Source organism: Arachis hypogaea, chromosome 13 (assembly GCF_003086295.3).
Source record: "Arachis hypogaea cultivar Tifrunner chromosome 13, arahy.Tifrunner.gnm2.J5K5, whole genome shotgun sequence".
NCBI classification, from domain to species: domain Eukaryota; kingdom Viridiplantae; phylum Streptophyta; class Magnoliopsida; order Fabales; family Fabaceae; genus Arachis; species Arachis hypogaea.
The window spans coordinates 3,613,523-3,636,825 of NC_092048.1; the positions used below are offsets into that span (position 1 = coordinate 3,613,523).

The 23,303-nt window shown below is 32.9% G+C and overlaps 5 protein-coding genes and 1 pseudogene across 5 annotated transcripts; 4 read left to right on the forward strand and 2 right to left on the reverse strand.

Moving 5' to 3' along the window:
* The first annotated feature begins 1,512 nt into the window (after nt 1-1,512).
* Nucleotides 1,513-4,921, forward strand: LOC112736530 (cullin-1-like). Its single transcript, XM_025786033.3, has one exon. It carries the CDS (start codon nt 1,617-1,619, stop codon nt 3,546-3,548), a length of 1,932 nt encoding a protein of 643 aa, XP_025641818.1. The 5' UTR covers nt 1,513-1,616; the 3' UTR covers nt 3,549-4,921.
* LOC112736531 (fasciclin-like arabinogalactan protein 12) lies at nt 3,959-4,921 on the forward strand (annotated as a pseudogene).
* A 3,664-nt stretch (nt 4,922-8,585) lies between these two features.
* LOC112736532 (fasciclin-like arabinogalactan protein 11) lies at nt 8,586-9,728 on the forward strand. The gene has a single exon (XM_025786034.3). It carries the CDS (start codon nt 8,682-8,684, stop codon nt 9,537-9,539), a length of 858 nt encoding a protein of 285 aa, XP_025641819.1. The 5' UTR covers nt 8,586-8,681; the 3' UTR covers nt 9,540-9,728.
* Nucleotides 9,729-14,428: 4,700 nt separating this feature from the next.
* LOC112736534 (fasciclin-like arabinogalactan protein 11) lies at nt 14,429-15,571 on the reverse strand. Its single transcript, XM_025786036.3, has one exon. It carries the CDS (start codon nt 15,569-15,571, stop codon nt 14,705-14,707), a length of 867 nt encoding a protein of 288 aa, XP_025641821.1. The 3' UTR covers nt 14,429-14,704.
* A 549-nt stretch (nt 15,572-16,120) lies between these two features.
* On the forward strand, nt 16,121-18,185 carry LOC112736533 (fasciclin-like arabinogalactan protein 11). Its single transcript, XM_025786035.3, has one exon. It carries the CDS (start codon nt 17,081-17,083, stop codon nt 17,945-17,947), a length of 867 nt encoding a protein of 288 aa, XP_025641820.1. The 5' UTR covers nt 16,121-17,080; the 3' UTR covers nt 17,948-18,185.
* A 2,133-nt stretch (nt 18,186-20,318) lies between these two features.
* On the reverse strand, nt 20,319-21,453 carry LOC112736535 (fasciclin-like arabinogalactan protein 11). The gene has a single exon (XM_025786037.3). The coding sequence runs from the start codon at nt 21,381-21,383 to the stop codon at nt 20,511-20,513; it is 873 nt and encodes a 290-aa protein (XP_025641822.1). The 5' UTR covers nt 21,384-21,453; the 3' UTR covers nt 20,319-20,510.
* Nucleotides 21,454-23,303: the final 1,850 nt, after the last annotated feature.

The following is a 23,303-nucleotide window of genomic DNA, read 5'->3' on the forward strand; positions in this document are numbered from 1 at the left end:
ACGTACAATATGAATACAAAATACACCGCAAATTAATCGCGGAAAAAATATTAATAAAATTTTATTGTAAATAACCATGAATCAAACAATAAAAAAAATACATAATAATATAATTATTAAACAAAATGCAGAACAATTGAATAAATTAAAAAATACGAATGGTAAAAAGGTAGAGAAAGATAATAACAACAGAGGATCGGATTTGGATCTATGGGGTAATTAAGATTAGAGTTACTTATTTATTTTGATTTTTTTTATTAAATAATCAATATAGTATTAATAGTTATATTAGTCATTTTAAATATAATACTAAAATAAAAGTAATGCTACCACTAATAAAATATATTATTTTCAGCCAACATTCTAAATTTTAAATTTTAAATTCTAATAATATAAAAATAAAATATTTATTTAAAATATTGACTAATATTAATAAAAATATTATTTTTCTAATATTTTATTTAAAACAATTTTAATAAAATAATTTTATTTAGTTTAAAATTAATTTAACACAACAATTTTATATATTTGTAAAATTAAATCTAACAAAACAATTCAATAACATAATGGGTCAAATTTAAATAATAGTAAAAGTAAATAAATGTTATTATTATATACTACATAAAAATATTTTAAAATATAATGAAAACACTTGCTCCAACACTCCTCCAACTAAATATAAAATTGTGGGAATAGTTACTAATTAAAGTTTAAAAACTGATGAAAATATTTTAAGAGTAACTATAAATTGACATTAAATTAGTCTATAAATAAAATTTTTGTCAAAATATTGTAATTAGTTCGATTCTTTTTTAGAAATACTAAGAAACTCAAAAACACTCTTAGTCTCACTAGCATCACAGAATAAAAGTGAAAATCAAAATTCTTCTAAAATCTAAACTTAAATTTATATTTTATTTTATATTTTTAGTTAAAGTTCTTTATTCTTATTTATTCTTTTTTATCTTCTTCCTTTTTTCTTTTTTAATTTTTACATTTTAATTTGTTTCCAATACCTTGCATATTTTTTTTATCTTTAAATTTTACTTCTAAAATTATAATTGAGACACCTAGACACTCATAAAAGAGTTGTTTTTGCTCCTTAAATTAAGATTATAAAACAAAATTAAAAAATTATTAATTTATTTATTATTAATAATGAAAAAAAATCGAGTAAAACATTTTTTTTTAGTGAAAGTTAAATTTTGTTAAGTGTTATATAGATATTAACCTTTAGATGTTCAAATACCATTGCTGTTATATAGCAACATCTTACCTATATTTTGTGTTATGTGAGAGGAGTGTCATGTAAATTAAGGTGGTGCATCCAATTGAATAAGATATATATTAAACTACTCTTCCACGTTAGCCCATGACAATAATAAAGAAGTCTCGTGGCCCACAGCCCAACAAAATACATAAATTCAGTTACAATTTACCTTATCTTATCTTTAGTTGTTTTTATCTTATCTTTATTTGCTTTTATTGTAATAATTCTTTTCAGTCGTCCGTCATTCATCAATTCATCAGCTGAAATCTTTTTGCTCTTAAAACACAAGAAAGAAAAGAACAGTCCAGCAGATCGTGTTCTTGTTGCTCCATCGGGTTAGGCCACCATGGAGCGGAAGACTATTGATTTGGAACAAGGTTGGGACTATATGCAGAAGGGGATTACTAAGTTGAAGAAAATTCTAAGGGAGACGCATGATGAATTTATGCTGAGGGAGCTTGAACAAAGGTGGATAACTCACAAGGTGATGGTGAGGTGGCTTTCACGCTTCTTTCATTACCTGCCACCACTAAATGGTGTTGGCCTTACCTGCTTCCGTGATCTGGTTTATATGGAGGTACGAGCTAATGCAAGGAAAGGTGTGATCACTCTTATTGACAAAGAGCGTGAGGGCGAACAGATTGATAGATCATTGCTGAAAAATGTTGTTGATATGTTTGTTGAGATGGATAAATATGAGGAGGATTTTGAAGTTCAGATGCTTGAGGATACTGCTAATTACTACAAAAGTAAGGCTACAAAGTGGATTGAGGTTGACTCTTGTCCAGATTATATGCTAAAGGCTGAGGAGTGCTTGAGAAGGGAGAGAGAAAGAGTGACTCATTACTTGCACTCCAGCACTGAGCAGAAATTGGTAGAGAAAGTGCAACATGAGTTGTTGGTGACCCATGCTAATCAATTACTTGATGGTGTCCGGGCCTTGCTTAGAGATGATAAGGTGGAAGATCTCTCTCGGATGTATAGACTTTACCAAAAAATACCTAAAGGCTTGGATCCTGTTGAGAATGTATTCAAGCAGCATATTACAGCCGAGGGTACAGCATTGGTCCAGCAGGCTGAAGAAGCTTCTAGCCTTGTCAGAAAATTCATAGAGCTCCATGACAAGTACATGACATATGTTAATGACTGCTTTATAAATCACACACTGTTCCACAAGGCTTTAAAGGAGGCATTTGAGGTTTTCTGCAATAAAAATGTTGCTGGTAGTTCCAGTGCAGAACTATTAGCTACATTCTGCGACAATATCCTTAAAAAGGGTGGAAGTGATGAAGCAATTGAAGAAACTCTTGAGAAGGTAGTCAAGCTGCTTGCATATATCAGTGATAAGGATCTCTATGCAGAATTTTACAGGAAAAAACTAGCCCGCAGATTACTTTTTGATAGGAGTGCCAATGAGGATCATGAAAAGTGTATTTTGACAAAGCTAAAGCAGCAGTGTGGTGGCCAGTTCACATCTAAGATGGAGGGAATGGTTATGGACTTGACTTTGGCGCGTGATAACCAGATGAAATTTGAGGAATATCTTCAGGACAACACACATGTAATTGATCTGAGTGTTACTGTTCTTACCACAGGATTCTGGCCAAGTTACAAGTCTTCTGATCTCAACCTCCCGGTGGAGATGGTCAAGTGTGTGGAAGTTTTTAAAGAATTTTATGAAACAAAGACAAAACACAGAAAACTTACATGGATTTACTCACTTGGAACTTGCCACATCATTGGCAAGTTTGAACCAAAGACTATTGAACTAGTTGTGTCAACCTATCAGGCTGCTGCCTTGCTGCTATTCAACAGTGCTGATAAGTTGAGCTATTCAGAGATTATGATGCAGCTGAACTTAACCCATGAAGATGTTGTTAGATTACTCCATTCCCTGTCACGTGCAAAATATAAGATTCTTAGCAAGGAGCCTAACACCACAACTATATGGCCAAATGATACTTTTGAGTTCAACTACAAATTCACTGACAAAATGAGAAGGATCAAGATCCCACTACCACCGGTTGATGAAAGGAAGAAGGTGATTGAAGATGTTGACAAGGACCGACGATACGCCATAGATGCCGCAATTGTGCGCATCATGAAGAGCAGCAAAGTTTTAGGCCATCAACAACTGGTTTTGGAGTGTGTTCAACAACTGGGCCGCATGTTCAAGCCTGACATCAAAGCAATTAAGAAGCGGATTGAAGATCTCATAACTCGTGACTATCTGGAAAGAGACCAAGAAAACCCCAATACTTTCAAGTATCTGGCTTAATGGAAGCTACTAGAGTATGAAAGTGGCCATTTTTACTTAATGCTGTAAATGATAGTAGTTAGTTAATTCAGCTATTGGAGAAGAGGAATACTAGGGGACCAGCAATTTTGGTGTTTTGTAACTATCAATTGGCCATCAATAGTGTTTTTAATGGTGTGAGATTACATCTAATGGTGGGAGATTACTCACTTTTGTTTTGATGGTTAAATGCTGGCCAAAAAACACAAAAATTGCTGGTCCCCTAGACTTTTCCTTCCTCTAAAATAATTAAAAATCATTTTTCAATATCATAATGAAACTTTTTACTTATATAAATCCTAAAACCAATCACTAAACTATCACTTTACAAGATTAGCAATCCTTGAAAACCATCAAAACAAAATCTTCAACTTTCAATTGCCTTCAAGGAAATGAAGCAACCTTTGTTCTCCACCACACTTCTCATCCTCTTCACCTCCTTCTACTCAACCACCACATTAGCACAACCAATTGCATTATCACCCTCAAAATCATCAGATTCCTCTGACTCTTCTTCCACTGATGACATGATCAAGATTCTAAGGAAGGCGAAATCATTTAATGTCCTAATCCGGTTACTCAAAACCACACAACTCATCAACCAAATCAATTCACAGCTCATCGCCACAAACAATGGTTATGGTGGCCTAACAATCTTTGCACCAGATGATGCTAGCTTCTCACAACTCAAACCAGGCCTCCTCAACTCTCTTGGTGATAACCAGAAGATGGAACTCCTACAGTTCCATCTTCTTCCGGTTTACATCTCAAGCTCAAACTTCGATTCTCTAACCAATCCTGTGAGGACACTAGCCGGTGAAAGCTCCGAAAGGCTGCAACTAAATGTGACTGCATTTGGAAACAGTGTGAACATTTCAACTGGTGTGGTTAATGCAACAGTGAATGGAATTGTGTACTAGGATAAGCAGCTTGCAATATATCATGTAGACAAGGTACTTCTTCCATTGAATTTTTTCAAGCCTAAGCCACCGGCTCCTGCTCCTTCTCCTGCAATTGCGCCAAAAACTAATAACTCAACCATAGACGATGAAAATGATCTTGGAACTTCTAAGCACAGCTCTGGAGCAATCCATTTGGTGATAAGCACTCAAGGAACAAAATTGGTGTCATTTGGAGTTGCTTTAGTTGTTGCATTTGTAACCATTTCAAAATGAAGGAGAGAGGATCCATTTGCCAGCAGCTAAATATGTTGGTTTTTTGTTCTTTTTATATTATTTAATGTATTTATTGTTGTAGCATGATTGCATGAGCGTTGTTTGAGAGAGATGTATGTGAAGGTTGTATACATGTTTTTCCTTTGATATGATGAAAATTATTGTTTTGCTTGATTCTCATTTGAAAGCTCATTGTTACATTGGTTCAGTCTTGCATAGAATTTAAAGTGAAATTACTCAATAGATGATTATTAAAAGTATTAGTAATTGAAAATAAAAAATTCTCTGAGTACACCAAAAATCAGGTACAATATGTTTATGTATATTTAATGTGTTAATTGTATACATTTTCAATGTGTATTTCGTATTTTAACATATATTTTATATTTTAATAGATTAGCAGTTGATCTTTTGTAAATACATAGGGTTGAGTTTGGAAAATTGAAATGATGAACAAACATTATTAAAATATAATTTAAGAAATTATTAAAATATTGTTAAGTATTTAAATTGCTTTCAATAGTTTGTTTGATGTTTTTGTTAGTGTACAGAAAGAAAAATTAATTTTTTATAGAGCCAATCAATACAAGTCCAATTTAATCATTCAGCCTTGTGCAAAATTAATTAAATAAAGTGGCTGAATGTTAAAGAAAGAAAGAAATCCAAAGAGGTCCAAATCCGTCAAAATCCATCATAAATTAAAGAAAGAAACAAGTGGCCCAAAAGTCTTAAAGGAAGTCATTCGATGATCACAAAGCAATCTCTTCAAGTGATCAAAAGTTTCATACGTTACTCCATGTCTTGGTTATTGGAACCAAAATCTCAACTCAATTAAATTCATTCTTTAGTAACCAAAAGTCTTACACGTTACTTTAAGTCTTGGGTAATGGAAGTGAAAATTCAATTTGATTTACTTCTATTTAATGCTTCCACTAAAAGCTTTATTTCTTTCTCTTTTCTCTGTCCCCTCTCCTTCGATCACATCTATCCATAAAGAGAAGAAGATAGAAGAAAAGTGAAACCTCTGAAGAAAAGCCTATGAAAAAAGGTTAAGAAAGATTGTTACTACAGAATGAAGGATTTGGAGAAAGACTTTAAGATTTTGTTACCAAGAAAGAAAGAGATTGGCTTCGGGTAGGAAGCAAATCTATCTTGGTAAAAAGTTCATTTCCATTTTTGTGTATCAAAGAAGAAAATAGCCTATGAGTCTCAAGTAGAAAGAAGCAAAAATGGAAATAAAAAAGCTGTCCTGGGTGAGATGGTCATCAATGCTCAGAATTAATTCTTGGGGTCAAAGTTAATATCAATGGCAAAGATTGAAGAAGATGGATGAAAAAGGATGAGAGAGATGCATGAAACAGATTCGGACGATCTCTATCTCTTTCCTTTGGTGAAGCCACCACTACTCTGATGTTGGAGAAGAAGACAGTGCTAGGGTTGAACGTGATTCAACTTTGAAAGCTTCACTCTTCTATATTAAGGGTGAACGGCCAAGGGTTGAAGGCAAGGAGTGAGAGCACACGTTTGGGTTCCCATAGCTCTTTGAGCTGTTTATTCTTCTCCTTCATGGTTTTCATTGAATACTTTTTTTCTCAGTTTAGTCTGTCTGTGTTTCATTGGTAAAAGGCAAAATGTGAGATTCTGTAAGAAAAAGTCAACGAGTGAAAAAAGACAGGGAGTTAAAGAAAAAGCCATAGTTATCTTAGAAATTCTTTGTAAGTATTTCTGTTTTGTTGTCATGATCCTGAGAGAATTCCCTTACAAGTTGGGTTAGCACTTTGCGATTGAAAGTTAGGTTTGAGTCCTAGTCAAGTTCAGGTTGGATTAGAATCTGGAATTGTCCTCTTACAAGTTAGGTGAGCACTTTGCTGTTGAAAGTTAGGGTGAGTCCTAGTCAAGTTCAGGTTGGGTTAGAATCTGGACTTGTCCCAGATAGGATTGGGTAGATCCTAGAGAGAATTGGTGAATGTAATTCTGTTGAAAGATAGTGAAATTTTGTCACTGTTGTGATGGAGACTGAATGTAGGCTGCATTGCACTTAGCAGCTGAACCAAGATACATTTTGGTGTGATTCTCTCTTCTCTGCTTTGTTTCTGCTTCTGGCACTCAGGAGACAAAATGAAAAATGTCTCTCAATCTATTACGAGACAAAATGAAAATGTCTCTTAACTTCTTACGAGACAAAAGTAATATTCTGCAAAAAGAATAGCTAAGATTCAACCCTCTTTCTCTTAGCTATTGATTACCATCACATAGCATATGATTTTTTTAAAATAACTACTGATTCAAGAAGAAAGAAAAGCTTTTTATGGTTTTATCTATGACTTTTGAGGCAACATATATGCGTTTTGGCTCCCTTGAAGCATGATATGAATAAGTCATGTAATAGAAAAATTAAAATCAACTAAAGTGCAAAAAGGAGGATGATGGCATGATAGATAACTTTCATAACATATTTTCTAGAATCTATTATTTTGGACTTCCTCTCTTCAACCTAAATCTTTCTACTGCAAAAATTAAACATGCTAAATTGAATAGCTTCCATGGTAAAAAAAGATTATCATTTTCAAAACAACATGGTTATAAATAATCTTTTGTCAGGATCATCATGCGAGAGAAATAAGGAATAGGTTCCATTTTGAATAATAAAATGCTTGAAAGACCTTTGAAATTCTGTTTGCGCTTTTCTAATCTTTTAAGTTCAAATTGAGTTCAGAAAAGTTTCAATCTTATAAAAATAAGAGAAAAGGACAAATATGTTCTTGATCTTTTGTCTTGCTAATATTTTTGTGTTTGACCATTTGAAAATACTTTTAAATATCTGACCTTCACAAAACTTAGACAGATGAGTCCCTCCGTCCAAATGTCTCCATCAGACCCAACAAAAAAATCTGATGTGGCTCCTGTTCTGATAACCTGGCGTGACGGATTGACACGTGGACTAATGACTAGATTGGTACCTTCGAAAATTGGACAAATAAATCCCTGAAGGTACCCTTCCAGTCATCAATTTTCGAAGGTACCCTTCCAGTCATCAAATGCAAAACGACGAAGTTTTTAGGTTCAGGGCCCTATTTGTCCAATTTTCGAAGGTACCCTTTTCAGTCATCAGTCCACCTGTCAACCCGTCACGTCAGGTCATCAGAACGGGAGCCACGTGCCCACGTCTGATTTTTTCGTTGGGTCTGACGGAGGCATTTGGATGAAGGGACTTATCCGTCCAAGTTTTGTGAAGGTCAGGGATTTAAAAGTATTTTCAAATGGTCAGAGACAAAAATATCCGCGGGACAAAAAGTCAGGACCTATTTGTCCTTTTCCCTAAAAATAAAAATCATTTGTCAATTGTCCCTCTTGTGACATCTTTGAAGGAAGATCATAAGATACTATGTGTACTACACTTGTAGTAGTAATTCCTTGCTAACTTTAAGGTTTCCTCTGTAATCTGTATCCTCTGCAATCTATCACTTAGCTTCCTCAACTACATTCTATGCACAAAGATGTTAAGAAACAAGAACCATGCACCTTGCATCTCATATCATATGTCCATTATGTATTATTAACTCACCATATCCCAACCTTATAATCATCATAACCTATTCTCACCTAAAAGTTGATTGGGCAAAGTTGCCAATAACAATCCGTAATTAGATAAAAGATCCTTTCTCTCTCCATCACTTATAGATGTGATATACCCTCACAAATCACAATCAAGTAATCAACACAACAACAAATCTAATCTCACAAAACCATAATAAACATTTCACCAACCAATCATAATCCTATATGCCTGAAAGCAATAATATAACCCTTATATATACACACACTTCTCCACCAATCCAACACACTCATTCCAATCATCACACAACACAATTCTTCAAAGAGTGTATCTATCGCTAAACACTAAAGGCTAATAAGTGAATAAGCAACTGAATATAAAAAGATGAAGAAGCAGCAGGTAACAGGATTGTACCTTGTCTTGCTAGTGTTGTGCTGCACCATCATTCAGGCATTTTCACAAACACCTGCAGCGTCCCCAAAACCAGCACCAAAAGCAGCAGCATCACCACCAAAGGCAACCACAAAAAAAGCACCGTCACCAAAGCCATTAGTGCCAACACTGCCGCAGTCACCAGACTCATCAGATGCAGCACCAGACGACATCACAAAGATTCTGAAGAAGGCGAAGATCTTCAACGTCCTAATCCGTCTGATGAAAACAACAGAGATAATGAACAACATCAACTCGCAGCTCATAACCGCCAAGACCGGAGGCATAACGATCCTGGCGCCGGACGACGACGCCTTCTCGAACCTCAAGGCAGGATTCCTGAACTCATTGGACGAAAAACAGAAGATAGAGCTGGTGCAGTTCCACATACTGCCGGAGTTTGTGGCCAGCAACAACTTCGACTCTTTGGCGAATCCGGTGCAGACGGTGGCGGGGAAAGATCCGGAGAGGCTGCCGCTGAACGTGAATGCGTTGGGGAACAGTGTGAACATATCAACGGGAGTGGTGAATGCGTCGGTGGTGGGAGTTGTGTACTCCGATAACAAACTCGCCATATACAAAGTGGATAAGGTGCTTCTTCCTTTGGATTTCTTTCAGAAAGCTAAGCCTCCTGCTTTGGCTCCCACCGCTCTCGCAAAGGCACCTAAGGCCGCTAAAGAGAACACCGCCGCGGACGATCAAGACGGTGACGCCACTCCCGCCGATCAGCAAAAATCTGCGGCTGCGATTTTTGGAAAACCATTGGTGTCAGTTGCTGTAGCTTTTCTTGTAGCAGTGATGTGGAACTGAAGAAGAATAAGAAGAAGAAGATGAGATCATCGATTTGACCATTTGGAATCTGCTCCTTCCAGTTTCCTTTTCATTTATTTTTTTATAAGATCGTCAATTTCTTTCATTGTATCTTTTGATTTAAATTCTTCAATATGTTTCCTTGGGTACGTAACGGTGGTTTTGTGAAGTTACATGAGTTTTTTTGCATGAGTGTTTAATGTGAAGTTCCAAGAAATCTTAACCGAGAAGTATAGATAACCACAATATTTTTTAACAATGCACGAATAATTGTGAATTAATAGCGTTAAAAAAGTAAATTAATTTTAAATAGAGAGTGTTAGGGAACAATAAAAATTTTGAATAATATGAATAACTATTAATCAAATAAAAATATACTACACTCTAATTTAATGCTACTAATTAAATTTACTCATTTAATTCTATTAATTCACATTGTTTATACATTGTTCAAAAATCTTATTGGTTACTTATACTTTTTCATCTTAAATTTAAGGAGAGTGCTAGGTAAATAATGACCATCTTAAATAACATAAACAACCACTAATCAAATAAAAATATACTGAAAGGTATCAGATCTTGAAACTGATATAAATCTTCAGCAAGAGAGAAGGGAAGAATCAGAGAGAAAGAGAGAGAAGAGTGTGAAATGTTATTGAATCAAGCCAATGTGTGCAGTTACAATTAGAGTATATATACAGTAGCTAAACCTAACCAATAGTTGTTAAATTGGGCCTAACTGCCTAACAACTCTTCTTCTAATTTGTATAGTCTACATACTTATTTATGTTGGTTATTGTGGACTCACATACACTATCATATACTACATTATAATTTAATGTTATTAATTAAATTTAAGATTAATTTACTCTTTTAATCCTATTAATTCATATTATTCACACATTGTTAAAAAATGTTGTTGGTTACCTATACTTTTCCTAAATTTAATTAGTAGTATTAAATTATAATGTTCTATATTTTTATTTGATTGGTGATTGTTCATATTGTTCAAGATGGTCATTATTTACCTAACACTTCCCAATCTTAATTTAATAGGTTCTTTTAAGTAGATAATTATTTTTGTAAACAATGTGAATAATATACTTTAAAATTGACCCAACAAAGTAAAAAATTACTCCACCTCTCATATTACCTCATTAAACCTTAACATTATGATACCATCTCCACATTTAGTGAATTGAACATTATTTTACCTCATAAATTTTAATATTAGGATAACCATCACGCCTAATGAATTGAACATCCAGTCATTGTTAACTGTGTATATGAGTAAATCGAATCAAAATAAATAACCATCCAATTAAAAATAATGAACATAATTATCTGCATACCTATTGAATTGAACATCCAATATATCTATTGTTCACATTATTTAGTATTCTTATTCCTTACCTACACTTTTCTTAATTTAATTTCTAAAATTTTAATATTTTTATTTAATTTTTAAATTTTGTGACTTATATTCGTTTTTAAAAATAATTTTCAATATCTAGATGTTAACAAAGTGAATCACTCTCGATGTATGTTATGCTAAATTTTATAAAATGACTTCGTTTTTATTTTTTTAGTGTTTATTAATTTTTTTTTTCAAAATAATTAATATAATGTTTGAATTATTTGAACACTAAAATTAAAACTTCATCATTTTATAAATTTTAGTATAATATTTAATTGTCTAAGTCAGCGTTGTATTAATATTTATGCATTAAAAATTATTTTAGACACTATTATAAATTATATTTATAAAATTTAGAGATTAAATAAAAGTAACTATAACTTTTAAAATTAAACTAAAATTTACAAATTTAAGAAAGAAATTGAATATTAAATTAAAATAGTATATGTTTTTTAGGAAATTTGGTGCTCGAAAAATTGTATGCATTATTAGATGCAAATCAACTAAAGCAAAACAAAAAAAAATAATGTTTCTTTAATAGCAAAAATTAGTTAGACAATGAAAATACTAAACAATATGAACAATAAATATGTCAGATATTTAATTCAATAGATATATCGTATGTAGATGATTATGTTCATTATTTTTAATTAGATGGTTATTTCTTTTGATTCGATTTACTCATGCACAATTAATAATGACTGGATGTTCAATTCACTAGGTAGCGTTTGTTTTGAGATACTGAAACATATATTGGGAAACTGAAATTCAGTATCATGTTTATTGGTTCAGAGACTGGTACTAAAATTTTTGTCTCTGTCCCCAAAATTTCAGTATTTCAGTACCTCCAAAAAGTGGGGACACAGGAGACTAAAACTTTTAGAGATGGAAACTGAAACTTTAATAACATTTTATACCTAAAATATCTTCATTTCAATTAATTAATTTTAATTTTACGCTTTGTACAAATTAAATTAGAATTTTATTCTTGTTTCATTTTTTGTCTTTCACTTTGTACCAAACAGAATACTGAGATTTATTTAAATTTCTGTCTCTTAGTCTTTGTCTCTCAGTCTCAGTCTTTCTATTCTCTGTCTCTCCACCAAACGCTACCTAGGTGTGCAAATGGTTATCCTAATATTAAAGTTTAGGAGATAATTTGGGATATAATATTTTTTTTTACTTTAGTGGGTCAATTTTAGAATCTATTTTTCACATTATTTACAAAAGTCATTATCTACTTAGCCAAACCCTTCTTTAATTAACATTCTCTACTCTCTCGAAGGATGTCGTCGCCTCAGTCTAGGTTACGATGATCCTCTTTTGTTCTTTTTTTTGTTAGAAATATAATTATTAATATTGTCCTTTTTTTTCTATTCATTTAAACTTTTAAGATAAATAGTTTTATAATATGATAAAAGAGTTTTATGTCCAAAAAATTTAAAATTCGATTTTTAATGAATTCCAAAAGTAAAACAATAGCATAAGATAAATAAAGGAAAAAAATATATACGCAAAAATCAAGCAAACTCAAAAGAGACTCTTGAAAAAAATGTTAAAAATAAAATTATTAATATATCAGTTTAAACTTTAAGATGAATAATTTTATGACACTTTTAACCTCTCCTCCTTTCCCTTCTTCTTTCTTCTACCACACCACTCCGCCGCATCTTTCTTTCTTTTATTTTTTCTCTATTTGTTTGCTTTTCGTTCTTAGTTTTTTTTCTATTTATAATTTATTCGTGGTATTTTTTTTCCTTCTTTTGTGGTAGTATTTTTGGTTTTTTTATGGTTGTTGGTATTATTTTGATGTTACAGATCTTTTTAAAATTAGAAAAAAATTTCTAAAAAAATACTTTTGTTTATAAAAAAATTTTTAGAATCAAGAAATATTCATATTTATACAAAGAAAAAGAAAATGTATCCTATTGTATTGCAGCACGTGTATATAGATCTTGAAATAAAAATGACTTTGATTTGTTTTTATTTTTACTTTTTAACAATTTTAGTAATCGAATATCGTATTTATTATTAGATTATAGTTTAATATATAGAATATTTATTTTTTTATTATCAATGTAGAATTGATATTTTTATGATATTTGTAAGTGCTGTTTGACTTTTTTATAAATAAAAAATAGAAGAGTGTTGACGTAAGATTATTCATTTTTTTTTACTGGCTAAATGCTCACCGAATTTTAATATATTTAATTTATTATTTATTTTTTATTTTATTGATATATTATTATCTAATAAATATTTTATAAAATTAAATTTTATTTATTTATTTATTTTAAATAATTTATAATTTTATTTTTATTGTTATATTAGTGTTGATTTTCTAAAATAATATTACAATTTATTGTGCCATTGTTAAAGACTTAAAGATTTAATATTAAAATCTTGTTATATATAGTTATTTTTTTTAATTTATAAAACTGTAAATCCTATACAATTTAAAGTTTTAAACTACTTGAAATTAAATAAAATTGAATCGAATTGCTTTGGCGTCAACATGTTCCGGAAAAGCACAAATTTTTGGCTTGGCTATGTCTTCGGGAGGCTCTTCCTACTGCTGCATTTCGTTTTAGAAGGGGCATTTCGCACACGGATAGCTGTCCACGATGTTTCTCAAGTCAGGAGTCGGTTTTACATTGTATTCGGGATTGTCCAAAAGCCCAACTTGTTTGGCAAGCTTTAGGGATCTCCGATCAACCAGTGGATTTGATGAGTTGGTTCTTACATAATAGCAAACAGCGCCCCTTTAGATTCTTTTCTGGTCTCTGGTGGATTTGGTGTTCGAGAAACAACGAGATCTTTCATCCTCACGAGCATTGGACCACAGACAAGGTGATTGGTATGGCTTTGTCCTTAGAAAAGGAGCTCCGAAATATTTTTGAGTTGCAACGACTATCTATCCCCTCAACCATTAGTGGCTCTTGGATTCCCCCCTCAGTGGGCACCTTTAAGATTAATTGTGATGCTAGCTATCCTGGCAGTGGTGCTCGAGTTGGTTTTGCTTGTGTTAGCAGAGATTGGAAGGGAAGGTGGCAACGAGGCTGTCTGGGAACAATTGAGAGTCGTAGCATTTTGCAAGGAGAGTTGTTTGCTATTTGGAGAGGCTTTCTTTTAGCATGGGACTCGGGACAAAGAGACATTATATGTGAGACAGACTGTGTGGAGGCTTTTACTATTGTCAATAATTTACAAGATTGCTCTGGGTTTACTGATCCTTTGGTGTTAAAAATCCGAGATATCATGTCTTGGAAATGGCGTGCTGATCTTCGGTTCATGGCAAAGACTGCAATGAGGACTATTTCTCCCCAAGTGGAGCTTCCATTGCCTTGGAAGGAGTTTGAGAGTAGTATTCAGCGGGACTGCCTTTCTTAAGCAGTTTCTTATTTTTTTTTTTTTTTTCTTTCTTAGTTTTTGTTTATTTTTCTTTTAAGTCACCAAAAAAAAAAGAATTGAATTTTCTAAAGAAAAAAAAAATTGGTACTAAATGCAAATAAAATTATTCAGATATGATGAATTTCAAACCACACCCGAACACCCATGTCAATTTCATCGCAGATCTCACCCTAAACTTAACTACTTTTCCAATCAACACCACACAGAACAACAAAATCTTAGTTATATATTAAAAGAAAATCGCATATGCATGGTTGATGACATACGAAAAAAAAAAGAAAGAAAGAAACTGGAAGAAGTTAACAGATTCCAAATGGAAATATCATGTTCTTCTTCTTCAGCTCCACATCATCATTGGCACTACTACGAGAGAAGCTATCGCAACTGACACCAATGGTTTTCCATTAATCACAGCCGCAGATTTTTGCTGATCGGCGGGAGTGGCGTCACCGTCTTGATCGTCGGCGGCGGTGTTCTCTTTGGCGGCCTTAGGTGCCTTTGCGAGAGCGGTGGGAGCCAAAGCAGGAGGCTTAGCTTTCTGAAAGAAATCCAAAGGAAGAAGCACCTTATCCACTTTGTATATGGCGAGTTTGTTATCGGAGTACACAACTCCCACCACCGACGCATTCACCACTCCCGTTGATATGTTCACACTGTTCCCCAACGCATTCACGTTCAGCGGCAGCCTCTCCGGATCTTTTCCTGCCACCGTCTGCACCGGATTCGCCAAAGAGTCGAAGTTGTTGCTGGCCACAAACTCCGGCAGTATGTGGAACTGCACCAGCTCTATCTTCTGTTTTTCGTCCAATGAGTTCAGGAATCCTGCCTTCAGATTCGAGAAGGCGTCGTCGTCCGGCGCCAGGATCGTTATGCCTCCCGTCTTTGCGGTTATGAGCTGCGAGTTGATGTTGTTCATTATCTCTGTTGTTTTCATCAGACGGATTAGGACGTTGAATATCTTCGCCTTCTTCAGAATCTTTGTGATGTCGTCTGGTGCTGCATCTGATGAGTCTGGTGACTGTGGCAGTGTTGGCACTAATGGCTTTGGTGACGGTGCTTTTTTTGTTGTTGCCTTTGGTGGTGATGCTGCTGCTTTTGGTGCTGGTTTTGGAGACGCTGCAGGTGTTTGTGAAAATGCCTGAATGATGGTGCAGCACAACACTAGCAAGACAAGGTACAATCCTGTTACCTGCTGCTTCTTCATCTTTTTATATTCAGTTGCTTATACAATTATTAGCCTTTAGTGTTTAGAGATAGATACACTATTTGAAGAATTGTGTCGTGTGATGATTGGAATGAGTGTGTTGGATTGGTGGAGAAGTGTGTGTATATATATAGGGGTTATATTATTGCTTTCAGGCATATAGTATTATGATTGGTTGGTGAAATGTTTATTATGGTTTTGTGAGATTAGATTTGTTGTTGTGTTGATTGTGATTTGTCAGGGTATATCACATCTTTATGTGATGGAGAGAGAAAGGATCTTTTATCTAATTATGGATTATTATTGGCAACTTTGCCCAATTAACCTTTAGGTGAGAAAAGGTTATGATGATTATGAGGTTGGGATATGGTGAGTTGATAATACATAATGGACATGTGATATGAGATGCAAGATGCATGGTTCTTAACATCTTTGTGCATAGAATGTAGGTTGGAAAGGGAAATGGCAATGCACAGAGGAAACCTTAGTATTAAGTATTAACCTGTTAATTGAAAAAGAATATCAAATAGGAACAGCTACCCTCATTAAAAAAATTAAAATAAAAAACCACCAGTTTTAAAGGTGCCTAAGCAAATATATCATCAATGAAAGGTGTCCACTTATGATTTTCGTAAAGGGAGTGCTAGGTAAACAATGACCATTTTGAACAATATGAACAACCACCAATCAAATAAAAATATACTACACCCTAATTTAATACTATTAATTAAATTTTAGATTAATTTACTCTTTTAATCCTCTTAATTCACATTGTTCATACATTGTTAAAAAATATTGTTAATTACCTATACTTTTACTTTAGTATAATATTCCTCCGAAAGTTAACTAGTGATGTTATCGATAGATGGCAGAGTAACCAATTTTGTGAATATCAAATTCTCAAGAAAATTTTATAGCGAGCTAGATTATTACACTGATTTAGTATTTCAACTTCGGAAAATAACAGCTCATCCTTTTAGGGAAAGAAAAATTGGCAGAAGACCAATAGAAAACCAATTTTTTCATGTACACAAACAAAATTATTGCTAACTGTTGATGCAAATCCACTTGAAAATGAGACGTATTTAGCAATAAATTAAGGAATTTTGATTTGACATTGATCCTTACCAAAAGCAACACCTTCACCCAAAACATTCAATAATATTAAACCCTCTGTTTGTCCAACTATGTTTCTCATGTATATGTCACTTTCAAGCAAGAATTCATAGATCCATCATCCTAGGCCCTAGCTAATATCTCTCATTCCATATCTACATCTTCATTGATGCTATAACCTAATTTCCTTATCAGATAGCGACAAATACCCATATGATTCTTCCCAATCCTCTATAAAAACCCATCTCCTAAACCTCATCAAATCATCAAGTGCTCATTGCAAAGAAAGCACAAACAAGTCCAATACCAATAATAGAACAATAGCACTTGAACAAACAAACCCTAATTAGACTAGCCTTCAATTCACTTATCAGTTATCACCAAAAACCAAAAATGATGATCAAAAACCAATCTCTATTGTTCTTCACAATAACACTAATAATTTCCACAACCACTATAGCACAATTATCACCAGCTATATCCCCAGTAGTTCAACCAAACCCTAAACCAACAACAACACCAGCAGCATCACCAAAACCATTGGTACCTTCATTACCAAGCAACTCACCAAGTGAGAACATTCCAGACACACCCACTGTTGATGTCATCGCCATTCTGAGGCAAGCAAAGTCATTCAACACACTCATCAGACTCATGAAGATCACCCAATTGATCAACCAACTCAACTCTCAGCTCATCACTTCCAAGTCCGGCGGCCTCACCATCCTCGCCCCCGACGACGCCGCCTTCTCCCAGCTCAAACCCGGCTTCCTCAACTCTCTTTCCGATGGACAGAAGCTTGAACTCGTGCAGTTCCACGTCATCTCCGACTACGTCTCGAGTTCCAACTTTGACACACTCACAAACCCAGTCAGGACACTGGCCGGAGCTAAACCGGGAAAGGTGGAACTGAATGTCATAAGCTATGGCGGCAGTGTTAACATCTCAACCGGAGCGGTTAACACTACAATTAATGGAATCATTTACACTGATAAGCATCTTGCTATCTATAAGGTTGGTAAGGTGCTCCTTCCTTTAGATTTCTTTGCGGTTGCTAAGACTCCTGCAAAGGCTCCATCTTTGGCCCCAGAACCTTCTGGTTCCGCAAAGGCTCCTAAAGCTGATAAGTCATTGTCCCCAGATTCCTCTACGGAATCATCATCTCAGGTTAATCCCACTGATCAAAACTCTGGGACAATGAAAATCAGTGGATGTGGACTTGTTCTTGGTGCAGTTCTCGTGACTATATTTTCATCATAAACCAGAAGAGGATCTAAGTTTTTATAAGCTACCTACCATGATGTTTAATGTTCAATAATATTAGTGTTGTGTTGTGTTGCGATGTGGTATGTGATTGTGATAAATGTATGTGTTGCTTGGTGGTGAGTTTTTCGGAGGGGATTGGATTAGGGTATTTGAGTCTTTAGAGATATATATTTGTATGTTTCTTTGAGTTTATTCTAATGAGTATCATGCTATGATGGCTTTTTTTTCTTCATGAGTACTATTTACAGAATGCATATTCTGAATAATTAACAGAAAATTCTATCTCGGTAAGAAAATAGGGAAAGAGAAATTCTAAGTTATAACTCAAATCGTTTAATCAGAAACTTATATATATATATATATATGGAAACTTCAATAATTATGGTATATATGGCTCCTATATGAAAAATATAATGTTAGGGCTCAAATTATTATTGGTAATCTATGACATATACTAATCCATGTAAGGAGATAAATATTGTTTTGCATTATGAAATTTTGAAGTTCCTGATATTTTGGTTGGATATAAGTTTAACATCTTATATTTAGATACATTATTTTTCTTTCTGGAAAATTAGATATATTCATGTTAAAAGTGGATTTTACTAACTTTTTTAAAGTAAATTCATTTATTCTTAAATTTCATTAATTAATTCTTTGTGAGTATATCTAATAAATATGAATTGTTAAACATATATATCCAAAAATAATACTCTTATTAATATTGTTTATAATAGTAAAGTTGCAACATATATAAGGTTTCTTAAGTTACAAGTAACTTCGACAAATAAAGTTTTGAGGGAGTTGTGATAAAGTATATATGTACACATAAAGGTCAAACATAATTATATTATTGTGATTAAGTTTTGAGGGACAAATAAATATTTTTTTTATTTAATGTGCACATCAAAAACATTAATCAGCCAATCTTATATAATACATATTAAATACAAAATATATATTAAAAATATATAAAATGTTACACATAAATATACATCAATAATTAATTTTTAATATGTATGTAATACTTAATTCAATTCATTTTCACTAAATTATGATAAAAAGTTATCATAAACTAATGGGCATAAAATGCAAAACATATTCACTTTTTTATTTATTACAACACTGATATTTTAATTTCTAAATGAGGCTATCATTCTATCAATTGTAGATGCGCTTTAATATCAGGAAAAGTAGAGTGAATCAATTAGCTTGTACATCATGTATACAGAGACACGCACCTTTCAAATGGCAAGTTCACATATGCATGCATCCAACTGATCTATGATGCATGATAATGAATTGATGTGAAAGCAAATATATAGTTACTCCATTTACAATTATGCTGCTGATACAAAAAAAAAAAAAAAAAAAAAAAAACAGCTACTAAATTAATTATTTATATAAAATACATATTAAAATATAAATAATATATATTTATACACAAAAATATAATAATTGAATTTTAGTGTGTACACTATTTTTTTTTACAAATATGAATCTACCATCCAATTCAAATGTTCACTTCATATCAGCTAGGTGAACTCTCATAAGAGCTGTATGTCCAAATTAAATCATATTTTGCAACTCGAAACCTAAGCCTTACTGCTTAGCTAATAGCCTAATACATATATAGAGCTTCAAGTAATTAATTAGGCGCTTTTTAGCAGTGATATCATTTTTCTTAGGTTGCAACCTTTTATATATGAAAAAGTATAGGTACCAACATATTATCTGCCAACTTATTGTTAACAATGATTAATTATTATATTTTAAACATATATATAAAGAGATATATCCAAAAAATATATCTATAAAGACACTTCTATTGAACACAACAATAAAAAATATATTTTTATTAGACACATCCACAAAGACACTTCTATTAAATACATTTATAAATAAGAATTGACAGAAATTGACAGAAATACTATTGATAACGTAGCAGAATTGTTTATATATACTTGCTTAATTAGTTATCTAGTGTGGGATAGAGTTTTATTTTCCTCTAATTGACATATATATACTAATTGCTGGAGATATAATTGTTTATATATGTATCAATTTAAATTTTAAAAAAAAATTATAACATATTATTAGAATTTATATTAAAGGTTTAGAGTTTGTTGGTTGTTAAAAAAAATAAACATAAGACAAATAACAATATATAAAAAAACAAAAATGTTATTTGTACATTAAAATTAGTCACTAAAATTAACTACTAATATATTTATGTATAAATACACGTGTGTTTTAATTTATTTTTAATGTGTATTTATATTTCAATATGTATTTTATATTGATAATTGACTTCGATGACTGATTTTAGTATACACGTACAATTACTCGTAAAAAAAATGTCTCATTCCAAAATTAATGACTTAATTGCAAACATATTAAATAACATATCTTATGAAAAGAAATCTATAAATTTACATACCAAGTTCAAAACAACATAAGAGATAATTAAAAACAACATATCATCAATGTAAATAAGTATGTAAATATATATTATTTTAAATAAAGAAATTTGTTCATGCGTGCGTCATCTCCATTATCAAGCGTGCATGGTTGCAGCAGCAGCCACCATGAATGCAAGACCAAGTGCAACCACATTTATCTTCACAGCACCGCCAGAGCTCTGTTCAGTGGGATTAACCTGCGACGAAGATGAATCCGATGATGTTCCTGTGTCATCCTTGTCAGCTTTAGGAGCCTTTGATGATGAAGGTTCTGGAGCCAGAGACGGTGCCTTTGCAGGAGTCTTAGCAACCGCAAAGAAATCCAAAGGAAGAAGCACCTTCCCAACCTTATAGATAGCAAGATGCTTATCAGTGTAAATGATTCCATTAATTGTAGTGTTAACCGCTCCGGTTGAGATGTTAACACTGCCGCCATAGCTTATGACATTCAGTTCCACCTTTCCCGGTTTAGCTCCGGCCAGTGTCCTGACCGGGTTTGTGAGTGTGTCAAAGTTGGAACTCGAGACGTAGTCGGAGATGACGTGGAACTGCACGAGTTCAAGCTTCTGTCCATCGGAAAGAGAGTTGAGGAAGCCGGGTTTGAGCTGGGAGAAGGCGGCGTCGTCGGGGGCGAGGACGGTGAGGCCGCCGGACTTGGAAGTGATGAGCTGAGAGTTGAGTTGGTTGATCAATTGGGTGATCTTCATGAGTCTGATGAGTGTGTTGAATGACTTTGCTTGCCTCAGAAGGGCGATGACGTCAACAGTGGGTGTGTCTGGAATGTTCTCACTTGGTGAGTTGCTTGGTAATGAAGGTACCAATGGTTTTGGTGATGCTGCTGGTGTTGTTGTTGGTTTAGGGTTTGGTTGAACTACTGGGGATATAGCTGGTGATAATTGTGCTATAGTGGTTGTGGAAATTATTAGTGTTATTGTGAAGAACAATAGAGATTGGTTTTTGATCATCATTTTTGGTGAATTGAAGACTAATCTTATTAGGGTTTGTGTTATTTTGCAATGAAGACTTGATGAAGAGGTTGATGATGCATGGGGTTTTATATATAGATTGTGGGAGACATGTCAAATTAAAGATGGTGTTGTGATGATATATGTGAAGGTTTATTGATATCTTGTTGCTATCTACACCTGGCAAGGATATTAAGGTGTAGCGTCAGCAATCACAATAGATAGATAGAAATGGTGGGTGCCACACAGTTCACTCATGATGGATCAGTAAGTTTTTTCTTACTGATTAAGAATGTATACAAGGGTCGAGTTGAAAAGTTGTAAATTCAGGTACAATTAATTTTACATAAAATTAATAATGGAGAGTTATTAGATATAAATTTATTTAAATTAATTAAATTATTTAATTATTTTTAACTATTAACTTCATATAAAACCGATTGTATTTGAATTTTCATCCGCCGAAAATTATTGCAAAATTCTTGTCCACCTCTTAAAAGACAGCTATTCATGAAGCCCCGTATAATTGTAGACTGTTGCAAAAAAATAAAAAAAAAACTGCTGCAATTTTTTTATTTTGCTATAAGGAACGAATGAATCCAAAATCATTAATATACTATGGAGATTACTAATATAAAAGTATCTTTATGCAAACATAGTAATTAATATTGAGAAATATTTAAAAAATTAATAAAATTTATTATTTTTTATTAATAATTTATTAAATTATGAAATTAAAAAAATAGATTAATAATTAAAAAATTGATAAAAAATAATAAATTTTTTGTTGAATGATTTTTGAGCATTTTTTATTTTCATTAATAACTATTTGACGGTTTAAAATATTTGTTTGATTAAATTATTTAGCATAATTATTTTTAGTGATAAATTTATCTGTTATTATTTATATGACTAACACTAATATCTATATCCGTTGCTAAATTAAAAAATTATATCGCTAAAATCTATCAATAATCTAGAAGATTCTAATAGTGTTAATTTTTATTCTAAAATTAGAAGTCGGACTTGAACTGCAGACTTTTAAAGAGACTATCATTTGAGTTAGTCGTTCATCTTCTTATAAAAACGTAGTGTGTGTGTGCCCACTCTACTATATACATTACATTATTTACCCGCTGGCACTAGGGGTGCTAATGGGTAGGGTAGGATGGGGTTTGAAACCAACCCTAACCCTACCTGCGGGTTGAGATTTTTATATAAACTCAACCCTACCCTATTCGCAGGTTGAGAATATCTCAACCCTAACCCTACTCGTTCTCAACCCGTGGGTTCCCGACCCTATCCGCGAGTTACAAAAAAAATGCAAAATTATTATATAACTTCATGATAATTTAAAATAAAATTGACTTTTATATAAAAAAAAAGTATTAAATTACCAATTAATGATTTTTTTCTAGTGGCTAAGGATCTTTTACATTTAGTGAGAGGTCTTTGATTCAACATTTACTTAAAATATATTTTTATATAAATATATAATATATACATATATAGAGTGCGGGTTGGTCGGGTAGAGTTGAAACTCAACCCACACTCTATCTAACCCACACGAGAACCCAACCCGCACCCTACCCTACCCATTGCAGATCGGGTTGATAATCCTACCCGATCGAATGGGGTCGGATTAAATACCTGCGGATAAGATACATATTGGTACATGTTGCCACCCTTAGCTGGCACCCTTTAGATGTTTGGTACTTTAATTTATAGTTGATCAATCAAACTAAATTGAAGCTGTAATTAATTAATGCCATGACATATACTTTTTCATAATAAACTAAACGTATCTAATTAGGAGTGATGTGCCATCGTGAACCCTGAACTTGGATATAATATATCACTCTTCTATTCTCTCACACGAACCATAGATATCAATAGATGCGGCACTTTAATTTGTCTTTCGTT

Excerpts from the sequence above, each read along its gene's own strand:
- LOC112736534 (XM_025786036.3), bottom strand. The coding sequence starts at position 15,571 with ATGAAGAAGCAGCAGGTAACAGGATTGTACCTTGTCTTGCTAGTGTTG.
- LOC112736532 (XM_025786034.3), top strand. The coding sequence starts at position 8,682 with ATGAAGAAGCAGCAGGTAACAGGATTGTACCTTGTCTTGCTAGTGTTG.
- LOC112736530 (XM_025786033.3), top strand. The coding sequence starts at position 1,617 with ATGGAGCGGAAGACTATTGATTTGGAACAAGGTTGGGACTATATGCAG.
- LOC112736535 (XM_025786037.3), bottom strand. The coding sequence starts at position 21,383 with ATGATGATCAAAAACCAATCTCTATTGTTCTTCACAATAACACTAATA.
- LOC112736533 (XM_025786035.3), top strand. The coding sequence starts at position 17,081 with ATGATGATCAAAAACCAATCTCTATTGTTCTTCACAATAACACTAATA.